This window comes from Cryptotermes secundus, unplaced genomic scaffold, assembly GCF_002891405.2.
Source record: "Cryptotermes secundus unplaced genomic scaffold, Csec_1.0 scaffold162, whole genome shotgun sequence".
Lineage (NCBI taxonomy): Eukaryota > Metazoa > Arthropoda > Insecta > Blattodea > Kalotermitidae > Cryptotermes > Cryptotermes secundus.
The window spans coordinates 1,336,088-1,349,458 of record NW_019739943.1 but is presented as its reverse complement, the minus strand read 5'-3'; the positions used below and the strand labels follow the sequence as shown (position 1 = coordinate 1,349,458).

The window sequence follows — 13,371 nt, the reverse complement described above, 5'->3', positions numbered from 1 at the left end:
GGGGAGATAATCAAGGACCCACTGTACCTCACACACACATAATAGGCATGTTTGTGGTGAACCAACTTACTGTATTTATAATTTTATGCGTGAAAAGCCAAATCATAAAACATGTAATACTAATATATATTTTAACAACATATTCATTTTGCTCTGAAATTTATGATTAACAAATTCTGGTACATAAGAACTCACTTGCATGATTCAAATTTTATAACAGAATGAACACACTGCCTACAAAACAAACAAGCAACATAACTGACACCTGCATTCCTTGCTTCAACTTGTATATGACAGAAACAAAGTGAACAATCCTGACATGTATGTACGTGGGTCATTTCATAAATAATGCACAGGTTGGCAATACTGCGGATTAGATGACGCAACAACAGTGAGCCTCACGTCAGTTACAGTTCAGGGCTTGAGAAAGAAGCACGTTATTTTGTTCCATTTATAATGTACTCTGTTCTTAATTACGTGAATTAGAAATGGAGCCTGCACAGTTCTCAGGTATTGTGACTGTTGAAGATCAAAGGTCGTACATTAAGATCGAAACTTTACATGGAAAAAACCCGACAGAAATCCACAGTGCTTTAAGTGAAGTTTCTGGCGAGTTAACAGTGGACCATAGTACAGTTTGTCGCTGGGCTGGTCGTTTTCGTGCCGGTCGTGTGAGCATAAAGGATGATCCAAGGCCAGGAAGGCCAAAAACATCAAGAGATGAATGAAGTGTGAAACTTGTGTCAGATGCTCTTGAAGATCGTCATGCGACATGTGAGGAACTTTCTGAAACCACGGGGATTCCACCAACGTCAATATTCCGAATTCTGACAAATGATTTAAAGAAGAGAAAGATTACTGCGCAACGGGTCCCTCACTGCTTGACTGCTGAACAGAAGCAGGAACACCTTGACATTGCAACCTTGCTGAAACAAAGATCTGACATTGAAGGTCAAGCATTCTTGTATCGACTTGTCGCTATTGATGAAACGTGGGTTAGAGACTTTGAACCGGAGCTGAAATCACAGTCCAACGAGTGGAGAGGTCCATCTTCCCCATGGCCAAAAAAATTTTGATGATCTCAATCAAAGGTCAAACAAATGATGATCTTTGCTTATGATCACCAAGGAATCATCATGACAGAGTTCCGCGCGGGAAAAGTGTCACAGCAGTTTATTATCGTGACTTTGTGCAAAATCTGCACAGAAAAATGCACAAAAACCGACCTCAGTTGCTCGAGGCTGGGCCGATCATTCTTCATGACAACACTCGCCCACACACCAGGAATGTCGTAACAGAAAAGCTGCGCCAATACGGTTGGGAGGTGTTGCCTCATGCTCCCTACAGCCCAGACATGAGCCCACCAGACTTCGACTTATTCCCAAAGTTGAAACAACCTATGCGAGGCCGTTGTTTTCCCTCTCTGGAAGAGCTTTCTGCTGCAGTTACCCGAGCCTTCAACAGATAAACAAAGATGGTGTCCTGGATGGAACAGTAAAGCTTCCCACACGTTGGGACTATCATTGAGAAGCAGGGGGACTATATTGAAGGACTGTAAAGAGATATAAAAAAATAAATAAATAAACATGGACATAAACAAAAAACTGTGTGTATTATTTCTTAAATGACCTACGTAACAAAATGTACTTAAAATAATACATTTTCCTTCACCCATTCATGCCCCAATAATAATTTTAAGAAAGACACAGTCCAGGTTTTCAGGAATGGCCATTCTTAACAGAATGTACAATGGATATAGCTGAGTTCACTGAGCTAAAGTTTGTAGGATGTATACCAGTTATAATAGGGTCTTAGTTGCAGTCTGTCAAACACACTCAAGCCAACAATGCAGCTGTAATCATTGGCTCACTCCTTCTTGCCAAACTTCTCCTTAGGCACAAGTCACAAGCTACGTATAAAAACATGGCCTGTACCTGCCAATGCATCTCAGGTGGATTAAGGTCGAAGGTAAAAAAAAAAGATCAAGATAACACAAAGAATCCATTAAGTGACATCCCAAATTAAAGCGCCATAAAATATTATGGTGGGAGGATTTCCTGATTTGTATATTTAACAGATCATGGACCTGACTGTTAAACAAGTGGCCAGATATAATGAAAGAGGTTGCTTACCTTATCCTGTTCCTGCCCAGTACCTCAAAACAACACAATTCTCATTCCTTCACAGTTCATCCTAAGTTATCATTCTCTGATGTGGTACTGTAATCATTTATAAACCTGAGATTAAGTAATGAAAAAATCATGATATTAACATAAATACACACCTCTGCAGAGCTGTGTGATCATCAGATCGGAAAAGTCCCTCTCTGTCTTTGTTGAAATTGAAATGTACTAGCATCTCCTGGCCTGGTCCTGCTGTGGTGAAAGCTACTGCCGCAGCTGCATGCTGCTGCTGCTGAGCAGACATATCACTTTCCTCACTGTTCTCTGGTGACTAGAAGGACAAGTATCATTATTAATAACTATAACTGTAACTATAAAACACTCTAAGAACTTCTGTTAACGTCTACTAAAGGTGCCTGTTACAAACACACAACAAACCCTGTGGTTTTAGTCCACAAGCGAACTATACTGATGAGTGACTGCTGCCTGTCAGTGAAGTTGGTGCCAACTTTAGTGGATAGAGGGTGTTGCACGGTCAGCGTCACCAATCCCAATGGCCGTTAATTTCGGTTTTCAATACCAGAGCCGCTATTTCCTTGAGACAGCTCCTCAATTATCCTCATGAGGCTGAGTGGACCCTGTTCCAGACCCACTACTTCTCAAAAATTCTGGTAGCACCAGGAATCGAACCTGAACCTCTTGATATGTAGCCAGAAACTCTGACCACTAGACTACAGTGGCGGTCAGTTCTTTCAATTAACAAAGTAGGTAAGATAATAGTAACTACAATTTCGCTGCTGCATGAAACTGACCTGATGATGCCTAGCAGATATAACCTTGTTTGCAAAGTCTGTCTCGCTGCACTGGGTGCTTCCATCTTCCACCTTTGCTGTTACTTGTGCAACAACTGGGTTTGTGTCAGTGGTGCGTGTGCTAGCAGTAGTGCACTCATAGCTGTAGCATGCCTCTGTGGCTGCTGCCTCCACTACTGTGGGTCCTGCAGATCCAGGCTGCATCTAGAAACAAATTCAATTCACATGTAATAATCACTACAAAGAAGCACTTTTTTTTTTTTATTGCTAGTGGGGTGGGACTAAGTCCCTTGTGCTGCGGCCACTTCTGGCCTATTGTACCAGCCCCAGATGATAGGTGAGGGTGAGTGTGGAGCAACTGGTGGAATGAAGATTGGCAGGGGAAACCGAAGTACTTGGAGAAAACTTACCCCAGCGCCACTTTGTCCACCACAAATCCCACTTGACCAGACCCAGGATCGAACCTAGGCCGCCGCAGTGGGAAGCCAGCAACTAAAAGCTTGAGCTATGGCGCGGCCTCAAAGCACGTTCACAAGAGTCAGCAAGACATAATTAAAAGAATCTCAAGCATATGAAATGGCGAAAATACATAACAAATCTGACAAATCCATTTCATGCATATTCTTTTCACATCTTTATAATGAAGCCGAACGGAGCTTAGGACTGCCCTTAGGTAACCCAATTTAGGACCTCTCTTACCCAGGAATGCACGCTATAACTTGTGCGCAATAAGCTAAGGGACTTCACCACACGAATGACGACGTACAGTATCAAGTCAGTGGGAATCCCAAGAGCTTTGGTTGCATTTTTCCTTAAGGGCAAGCAAGGCAAGACCTTATTGGTCAAACTCAAAATAATTAGTTTATTTTAACCAATCAGCTAGCACTACCCAAGTAATGAAACTATGAGATGGAATTTGCGTGGGTTGGCTTCACCACGCTTTGGCGAAGCTGACGCCACGCAGACACACAAAAGTGGGGCATTGAATAGGGTAGACGTGTCCGAGAGTGGAAGACACAAAAGTGGGGCACTGAATAGGGTAGACGTGTCTGAGAGTGGAAGACACAAAAGTCAAACCTCGAGCAGTTTAGACGTGTGCGGATATACTCTGAGAATTGTATAAACAAAAGAATATCCGTAAAAAGTGGGTTATAGCAGTGTAACAACCCCCTATAAGTGTAATCAAAGTGTAAGAGTGAATGAATAAAAGCAACCACAAATCGAGTTAGTCTGGCATTCAATAAATAGGGTCACCCCGAATGTAACCCGTGCAACACCCTGAGAGGGTCTCATGCCCTACCAGGAACTCCTAGGTTTCCTCCACCCCACTGATGCCCAACCTACCCTGAGATAAAACAAAAGTGGTAAAAGGGGAAACGGGAGTGACCGAAAGAAGAAGCAGCAGCAGCAGCGGTGACGGGAAGGACGCTACGGAGAAGGGACGGTTGCAATAAGTCAGACACCGTTTGGCAGGAGTATTCATGGCCATATCACATTTCAAGGCTCTAATGGCAGTGACTACAAACAGCATCATGTTCTGGGATGTTACACAGTGTAGTTTGTCAGAAATTTACTAATGTTTCCTAGGACTGTATTGCCTCCATATTCATGGTCAAAGAATAAGCCATACAACCAAAGAAACAAAGCAAACAACTGAAAACATTGTGCCAATTCAAAACTTTACTGCTATATCAACAAATTTTACATACAGGCTATACTTACATCATAACATCTTCACTAAAATAACAAAATAAATTGGTCTGTAAGACTAAAATTCTGTGCAATATGAAAGTAAGCTTTATTACTTCTGCTTGGAGCTCCTTGTTACATTTTGAGGTTCTTGGCCTTGTGGCCAGCTATCCCGACCAAGACTTTTCATGGTTTTCATCAGTCTATCTAGGCAAATGCTATGATAGTGCCTCAAATTAGGCCCTCTTAACTTCCTCCCTCATCTTTTCCCAGTTGATTATTCATTAATCATAGAGTAATTTCATGCTACATAATCTGTACTGAAAGTGACTGAAAATAAATAAATAAGAAATAAATAGGCGAGAGAGAAACCCCTATGCCTAAGTTGGCAATCCAATTCTTGCAGGCCAGTTTGCATTCAGCCACTTTACTGACTGAGCTATCATGGCTCCTTCCAAACAACCTCATTCATTCTTTCATTCATTGTTGGAGGAGGCGGGTTTCCCCATGCACTTAGACCAGTTATTGGTCCATTGTGAATCCCCCTTTAATTTCTACTGTCTCCATACCCTACCGGTACTGGTGCCCGTTATCAGCCCCTTTCTGCCAGCGAGGTCGGCCCTCTACTTGCAGTGGTATCTGATAATTAGTCCCTTTCTGTCAGCGAGGTCGGTCCTCATCTGGCAGTGGTACCTAATACTTTCCCCATCTACTGGAGGCATTGGAAACTGCTTGGGCGGGAAAATTTGCCTAATTTAGCTCAGAGGTCTCCTAGAGACATGAGGTTCTTTTACGTGCCGTAAATCTATGACACGGGACCCACGGCTTAAAGTCCCTCCCGGAGGACTTGTTCCCGAATTTTTTCCACCCTTAAAATTTACATGACCTCCACCAGGTTTGAACCCGCGTACCTTGAGTCATGAGGTGGGAACGTTACCCCTAGACTACGGAGGCCGCTTCCAAACAACCTCACTGCAAGCTGTGAATTTATGAACACTCACCTGCATGGCACATTTATATTGCTGAACTCTGGTTCCATCTGCATCACTCACAATCTGAATACCAGCTGCCTGGACTAGACTGTTTAAACCATCTGTGGCAGCCGTCAGAGGCGCTCCAGCCTTGTTGTGCTCGTGTTTCTCTACATCAGAGTTGGCTGTTGTTGCAACAGCCACAGATGTAGTTGCCTTTTTCTTCGGTGGACTCTCATCCTTCACATATACCTGCAATTATAAGGAAAGAAAACTGTTAAAACTGAGCGTAATACAAGCTATAAACAAACAACAACCCAAGTTTCTGTTACAAAGTACATGAAGACATTTCTTACAATTTAAGAACCTGAACATTTATATTTATAAAATAGTTAAAAGAAGCTTGCTTAGGATGGACTTCCAACAGAAAAGTGGACGTTGGAAAAACAGAACTCATCATACACTAAAACAAATAGAGAATAAGAGCAAGACATACAGGATTCACTGAAGATAATGTTCATATACCATTTCTAAGCATTCGCTGCAGCAGTAATACAGCAGTAAAGTGGCTGTCAAATCTTTCAACATAATCTTGTCAGTATTAGAACATCAGAGCAAACAAAAAAGCCAACACAAAGTAGTAGTTTAAAATAATAATTATTGCTGCCTACTAATACACAGGATAGTCATGTAAAGATACAAACACAGTAAAAGTATGGAAAATATATTACCAATTTACCTACCACCTAACAACCTGACTGACTACTCACATCATATTGGTATCCAAAGTTTCAGTGTATCTACCCTGAAGATGGGTGCAGTATGTTCCTTTAAAACAGAGATTACCAACAACCAGACTAAATGATATCACATCGGACCACTGCTTATGAAAGCCTGTCTTTGGTTCTGACTCTCAGAAAATTCAATCCAACACAACGAAACTCATATCTAAATGCTTAGCATTCCTGTTTCCTATTCAGGAGATTCCATGTTAGAAACTCAACACAGAGACCAGCTATCCTATCTTGTGGTTCTTCATGGTTTTCCTTGGGCACTCAAGACAAGTTGTGGGATAGTATCTTAAATTACAGTATGGCCACTTCTTTATAAATCATTACCAGAAACAGGTAACAATTCTCTAATTCCTATCACTTAAAATTATACAATATGACCATTGCAAGTCCATTAAATATACCACAAGTAAATAAAATAAAAACACAGTATCGTCAGTCCAAATAATTATTGCAATTCAGCCTGAGTAAGTGGTCAAACAGATGGTAAAATGCCTGCATGAAAAATATATCTAGATTCAAAAGACTCTTCAACAAAACCATTTTACTTACTATTATTTTAAAATGCTATTGAAAAACGATATCCTCACACATGCAAGCACATTTCACAACATTAATTTGGACTATGCCACAGCTCAGGCAGTAAGCCATCAGCCACTGTGGCAGTTCAGGTTTAATCCAGTCAGGTAATGTGGAATTTGTGGTGTGCAAAGGGGCACTAGGATGAACTTTCTTCAAGTATAGTGGTTTCCCCTGAGATTTCTCACTCTCATCCCATCAAGTGCTCCACATTCAATAATCATCCTATCAACCAAACTATAGAGCTGTGACACTAAGAGTCATTATAAAAAATGTGAAAAAGAAAAACAAAATTTGTGACACAGATTTGCCTTCCTCGATTTCTAAATAAAATTCTGAATACTAATATGACTGATGTCTAATATGTCTATATATTTTCTACAACCTTTCTGCTTTATAAAGAGCTCCAGCTTCTGGAATATAATGCTGCACAGTCTAGTGAAGGTAACTACATTCCAGGGGAACATATACTGTCTCCATCTTCCAAGCCCTGCTTGCTGATTTCTTGCTTAGCTCACACTTCAACCCTGAAGATGAAGGCAGTATGTTCCCCCAAAACATCAGCAGTCCTTCACTTGGCTTCACAGGGTTATATCTCTAAAGACTGAACTCTTCACAGCCACTGTTGTGAGAACCTTAAGTCCATCATTTCTGCTTTGTTTCTCCCCAAAACTCACATGCTTTAACAATGCCAGTACAGTGTACAGGTATCAAGTTCTTGTTACGTATTTTTTTGGTTTCTTACTTCATACATCCCCCTTAAGCGTGCCCACTTTCCTTAGACTTCTGCATCCAATTACCTGTATGCTAAACTTATATTCTTTTCCTCTGAGTGTAGACAAACACATAGAACAAATAAGCAAAATACATAATTTATATCTATCCAATTCAAGGTCCTTAAAAGTAGAAAAGTAAATTTCTGAATAAAAATAACCTAAATTTATTCCGATCTTACATCATGAACCTCAGTTATAATCAGAGCTGTATAAATCGTGGTGCCTGTCTGCAATGACAGAGAAATTAATGGAGACCAGTGACAAGTATAACAATATTTGCATGAAATGCACTGCTTAGCCTACTGACGAATGTATTTTCACACGTGGTCACCAGATCTAAACTGTATTCCTGGAGCTCTGATTATATTTACTATTTCTGCAATTGAACAAACTTTAATTTTGTAAACATTATTCACTGTGTTCATTTCTTTTACGAAACATTTTGGAAACTGGATTTGTTTCCACTATTAGGCATGCCTGATAAATAATGTCCAAAAAATTAACATTTATCTTTCAAATTATATTTCTTGCCATCAGTTCTTATACTTATAAAAAAAAAAGTAAAAAGTAAAGCTATCCCTGTACCAGGACGTGGAGGCCCATAGGGTTGTGAAACGTTGTGGGTCCCACATTATCTAGACAGTCGGCTCAAAGATGGTGGTAAGGTCATCAGCCTTAGGTGCCAGCCGCGCTTTACTCCCCAGGAAAATTATTTAATTAATTCCTGGTACTCATTTCTGTTAGAGGCTGAGTAAACCCCAGGGCCTACTGCAGCTGATAGGATTAGGTCAACTGAAAAAAGATCCAATGACCTCATCGGGACTTGAACCTGCGACCTTCCGGCTTGTAGCATAGCCCCTCAACCAACTACGCAACTTCATATACTAATATCTTGGCAAATATTTTCATCATCTATTACTCCTGTAATATTAAAAGCATCATTCAAGGGGTAACGTGGGCTCTTTCTCAAGAAGCAGCTGAAGCATGAAGCTGACAACTAATATCTTACGTGTAGGTTTTCACAGCACTCCACTTAAGCACAAGGCAACTTTATCTTACTTCACAACAGGGCCACACCATAGCTCAAGCGGTTAGTCGCTGGCTTCCCATCACGGTGGCCCGGGTTTGATCCCGGGTCTGGTCAAGTGCGATTTGTGGTGGACAAAGTGGCGCTGGGGCAGGTTTTCTCCGAGTACTTCGGTTTCCCCTGCCAATCTCCATTCCACCAATTGCTCCACAATCACCCTCACCTATCATCTGGGGCTAGGACAATAGGCCAGAAGTGGCCGCAGTACAAGGGACTTTGTCCCACCCCACTAGCAATAAAAAAAAATACTTCATCACAGATGTCACATAACAATAAAACACACTTTTTTCAATAAATTCATTGCAAGCTTAACTAATCAGTTACTAACAAAAACTGAAATGAAAATACATAGTCTTAGACCTATTGTTATTTGGCTATCACATAAAATCTGTGTGTAAATATTCATAGCTGTTCATAATTCTAAATTTTGAGAAGGAAATTCAAAAACAATACTGCTACAATTACCTTTCCTTCACGTGTGAAGTCATCTGAAAAGCGAAGAGATGTGAAATAGCTCTCCAACATAGCTTCCGCATTGACACAGGATTCCCGAAAGTCATAAAAACTTTCCAATTTGTCCACGCAATGACTGCAGATAATCTTGGGCAATGAATCATCTTCACATACCTGAACAAAATTACAATAAATTGCAAGATAATGTACCATAAACTTTGATATACAATTTAATATCAGTGAATAACATGAAGTTTCATTTCAAGTACACAATGTAATGCAGTAAAGGACACCAATGTGCTGCATCCACAAGCCTCGAAGGAAAATTATGTCACCTCAGAGCTTGTGTAATGTGCTGACATCCTGAAATTTACATGTTCTTCCACCTTTACACCCACACAAAAATAAGAAAATTAATTAAGGGTGAGATTCATATATGATTAACACAAACCTTTCCTCATTTGAGGTTTTAACTGTGTTTTAAGTAGTGATAATACTATCATGTGACACGGCTACTCCACTGATAGACTGAATAAAAGTAAAACCTGTGATCAAATTTCTTCTTCTGCAGTCAAAGGATGTGAAATCCAGTGAAATATATGGAAGAATGATAATTACTTTTTGCAATAAATGCATAAGCAAGAGGACAGTATATAAATGGAACTATTCGATGGTAAGCAAATCAGTGCTGCTGATTACATCTAAAATATACATCAATCACAAGCCTGCCTACAATACAATTCACAATGAGTTGCATATTGAGAAGTCTGTGTATGCTTGACTTTCAGATGAACAATTATCTAAATGCCAAATACAGTTACATGTTGGGTACCAGTCTGAAGCATCACTTCATCAGAATCCTACGGACTGCTTTCAAGATTAGTTCTTCTGCTCCACAATAATGCTCGCCTTCATGCAGGTGCTGAAGCCACTGTAAATGTGACATGTGAAGACCAGCTGGTTAAATCAATTCCCAGGTTATATAACAAGGATTTTCCAATTGTATTGAGATCACAAAGCATAGAATTGGTTGTCAATGATGAACTGGAAACGATAAGGGCGAGATTGCGGCCTATTTTAAGATTATATCCTAGCACCTGCATGGAGTAACTGGAGAAAACCATAACTCAATCACGATATCTGGTATCTGTGGCAAAATTTGAATCCAGGTCCTCCCAAACATGACGTTGGGGTACTATCACTAAACCACTATGTTCATGAAGAACAGCTATTTGTGGAAGCAAACAATTGGATCAGTGTTGGGACCTTTACTCTTTAATATATACTAAAATGATTTCCCCATTGAAATAAGTAAAATTTTGGAAGTTATTATGTTTGCACTAGTATTCTCTCACGGCTAAAGACTACTATAATTTTAAAATAAAATTGGATGTTGTTTTTAATCACATGTTTATGTGGTGTCAAAATAATCAATTTGTGTTAAATCTGGATAAAACAAAAATGATAAAATTCACCCCAAGAGCAGCTACAAGCTACCCTCTATGTACAATCTTTTTTAACAAAAAGCTGAAAAAAGGAGAAATAATAAAATTTCTCAGTTTGCAACTGGACAGTCATCTGACTTGTAAGGGACATATCGATTTTTTGCTTCACAAGTTGAGCACAATTGGTTTTCTGATGCGTAAATTATCCTACATATTAAATCTAAATAGTCTTAAAGCTGTATATTATGCATATTATCATTCATTGGTGAAATACGGAATAATATATTGGGGAAATACATCAGACAGTCATAAGGTCTTTGTTATACAAAAGAAAATAGTAAGAATAATGATGGAAGTGGGCCCAACTCATACATGTAGAGATCTATTTAAAAAGCTTGACATATTACCAATCCCATGTGTATATTTGCTCTCATTGATGATATTTGTTGTTAATAATTTGGATAAATTTCAGACCAATAACTCTGTATATGTCATTGGTACCAGAAGGAATGACCACCTTCATATACCTTCAACACATTTATCATCCTGTCAGAGGGGTGTATTATTCAGGCGTCAAGCTATTTAATACTCTGCCGTCAAATATTACAGTCTTAAAAAATGATAAAAAGCAATTTAGGTTCGTTTTACAAAATTATTTGCAAAGTAACTCATTTTACTCTATTGACGAATTTGTCAAGCATGCAAGGGGCTCAAATTTTAAGAGGTAACAAATGATCTGTGCACTTGTATTATACATTGTTGAGACTTGCTTGTTGTAAGTGTGGTATTATGTATGATGTTTGTGTTTGTTATGAATTTTAATATGTTACAATGAAACTGTACTGATAGGGCCTGCAGCATAAAGTTGTTATGGTTGAAAATATGAGGGATTTTGTTCAGGGTCGAATTTGACAGTGGTTTTTCCACGACCTATGTGTGCTGTCTGCATGAGGCCTCATTATATATTTTACTGGACCAAGGACATATGATATGTAGTCATCATGAATGTGTAATGTGTGACATGTTCTGTATCCAGCCCTACAGGAAGATGATTGGATCCATGAAGTGGATGTAAACTGTCAAAGTGAATATTTATTACAGACATGATGAAGTAGTATGGTTTCTACTTTGCTTAAATGAAGCAGGGAAGACCCTAGTTTGTTGAATGAGAACAGAAATTGTCTCCCATCACCCTACTAGAATATACCCGTGAAATAGTTTGGTTTCTTGAATCAATAACAGAACCCTTTCAAATTTAAAATAATTACATAAAATATTAAAATAACCCATCCACTGATGACTGGGTATATGATCCAGCATACATTATATTAGTACACGACAACACACATAACCTCTGTTGACAGCACAGAGAATTCATGGGAGCCTCATTCTAAATTGAGGCTATAAAACAATATATATGTGAAAAGGAGTTTCGACGTCTCTACCCTACTTCCGATATATTGCATCTAATGTAGGGCGATTCCCTTTGTATAAAACTAGCACACATCCACCCTTCATGTAATTATTATGTACGTTAAGTACCAACACGCTTGAGCATTTGTGCTGACACTGGGTTAATAATACGCGATGTGTTAGAACTGCTTCAAAACAAGGCATTTGTGAATCGGGTTGGATTAAGCAGACATTGTGAATTTTGTACTGTTCATAAGCTTACACGTTACACATGTCTAACTTCTGTGAATAAGGCGTACGTACCTGAAGTGGTAGACAGATCTGAATTTTTGTTGGGAGTTGCCTTCGACGTCCCTCTTCGCGGAATATGTGCATTTTGGTACCTTCACTTGATGTACAAAGACGACAAAGTTCGTAATAATTCACCCTTCTGTACCCTGCCATTGCCTTAAAACTGGCTTAAAGCTAACACAGCACTTGATGAGATTAATTATCATTAAAATACTCCAAAAGAAAAAAACATTTCCTTCTTGTTGAAATTGCATCGACAAATTTTATTGAGAACTGTGACGTCGACGCTCTTTTACAATCGATTCGTAAAAATCGATACAATGGTTGTGTGATCGAGTGGCATGGAGTTGGTGACGTTGGAGGCGTTGGAGTTGGTGACATCGAGTTGATCGGGAGCGAAGATCCGTGTTTGGCAATTAACGTCCGTGGTGGCCGTGTTGGCTGAAAGACCTGAAAGACTAAGGCATTGCAACATAAATAGTTAGCGATATCGATATCTATTAAGCGATAGTAATGGATAGTTAATCCCAGTACATTCCAGTGGCTAGCCACTTAGTTTCTTCAAATTCTATTAGATAGCGGCACAGAACTATGTAGTTATAATTAACAAAACTTTCATACGAGATGGCAGATGGTGATACGTTCCAAGTGAACCTCATGCTAATTATTTTCACCTCACTCGACAAGAGAGCAGCACGAAAATACATGAATTGTTGTGACAGTTAGCGTTCTTACATACGAGATCGCGGTTGGTGATACGTTTCATGTACCTTGCTGTGTGTCAATAACTAAATCGTCTCGAACACAGAGCAGAAGGGCAAATCAATGCTATTGGCGGGCAACATAGCCGTCGTGACGTCATGAAAGCATCACTGCTGCCGCAGTGTCCGGGGGATACTATTTTGATACAAAATGGCTGCCGCCAGTGCCGAGAGCTAGGT

The 13,371-nt window shown here is 39.6% G+C and overlaps 1 protein-coding gene across 2 annotated transcripts in view; it reads right to left on the bottom strand.

The window, feature by feature from the left end:
- The window catches only part of LOC111872055 (protein sister of odd and bowel), a 21,999-nt gene extending 8,805 nt beyond the window's left edge, over positions 1 to 13,194 (bottom strand). For both annotated transcript variants that reach the window (XR_002844163.2, XM_023865556.2), the window contains exons 1-6: positions 13,166 to 13,194; positions 12,443 to 12,880; positions 9,294 to 9,455; positions 5,626 to 5,847; positions 2,936 to 3,139; positions 2,285 to 2,454 (exon numbers count right to left, since the gene is read on the bottom strand). Coding sequence is in view for 1 of the 2 variants with exons in the window: in XM_023865556.2 (XP_023721324.1) it covers positions 2,285 to 2,454; positions 2,936 to 3,139; positions 5,626 to 5,847; positions 9,294 to 9,455; positions 12,443 to 12,583 (899 nt within the window). In the remaining variant the exon portion in view is untranslated. The remainder of the gene's footprint in view (positions 1 to 2,284; positions 2,455 to 2,935; positions 3,140 to 5,625; positions 5,848 to 9,293; positions 9,456 to 12,442; positions 12,881 to 13,165) is intronic.
- Positions 13,195 to 13,371: the final 177 nt, after the last annotated feature.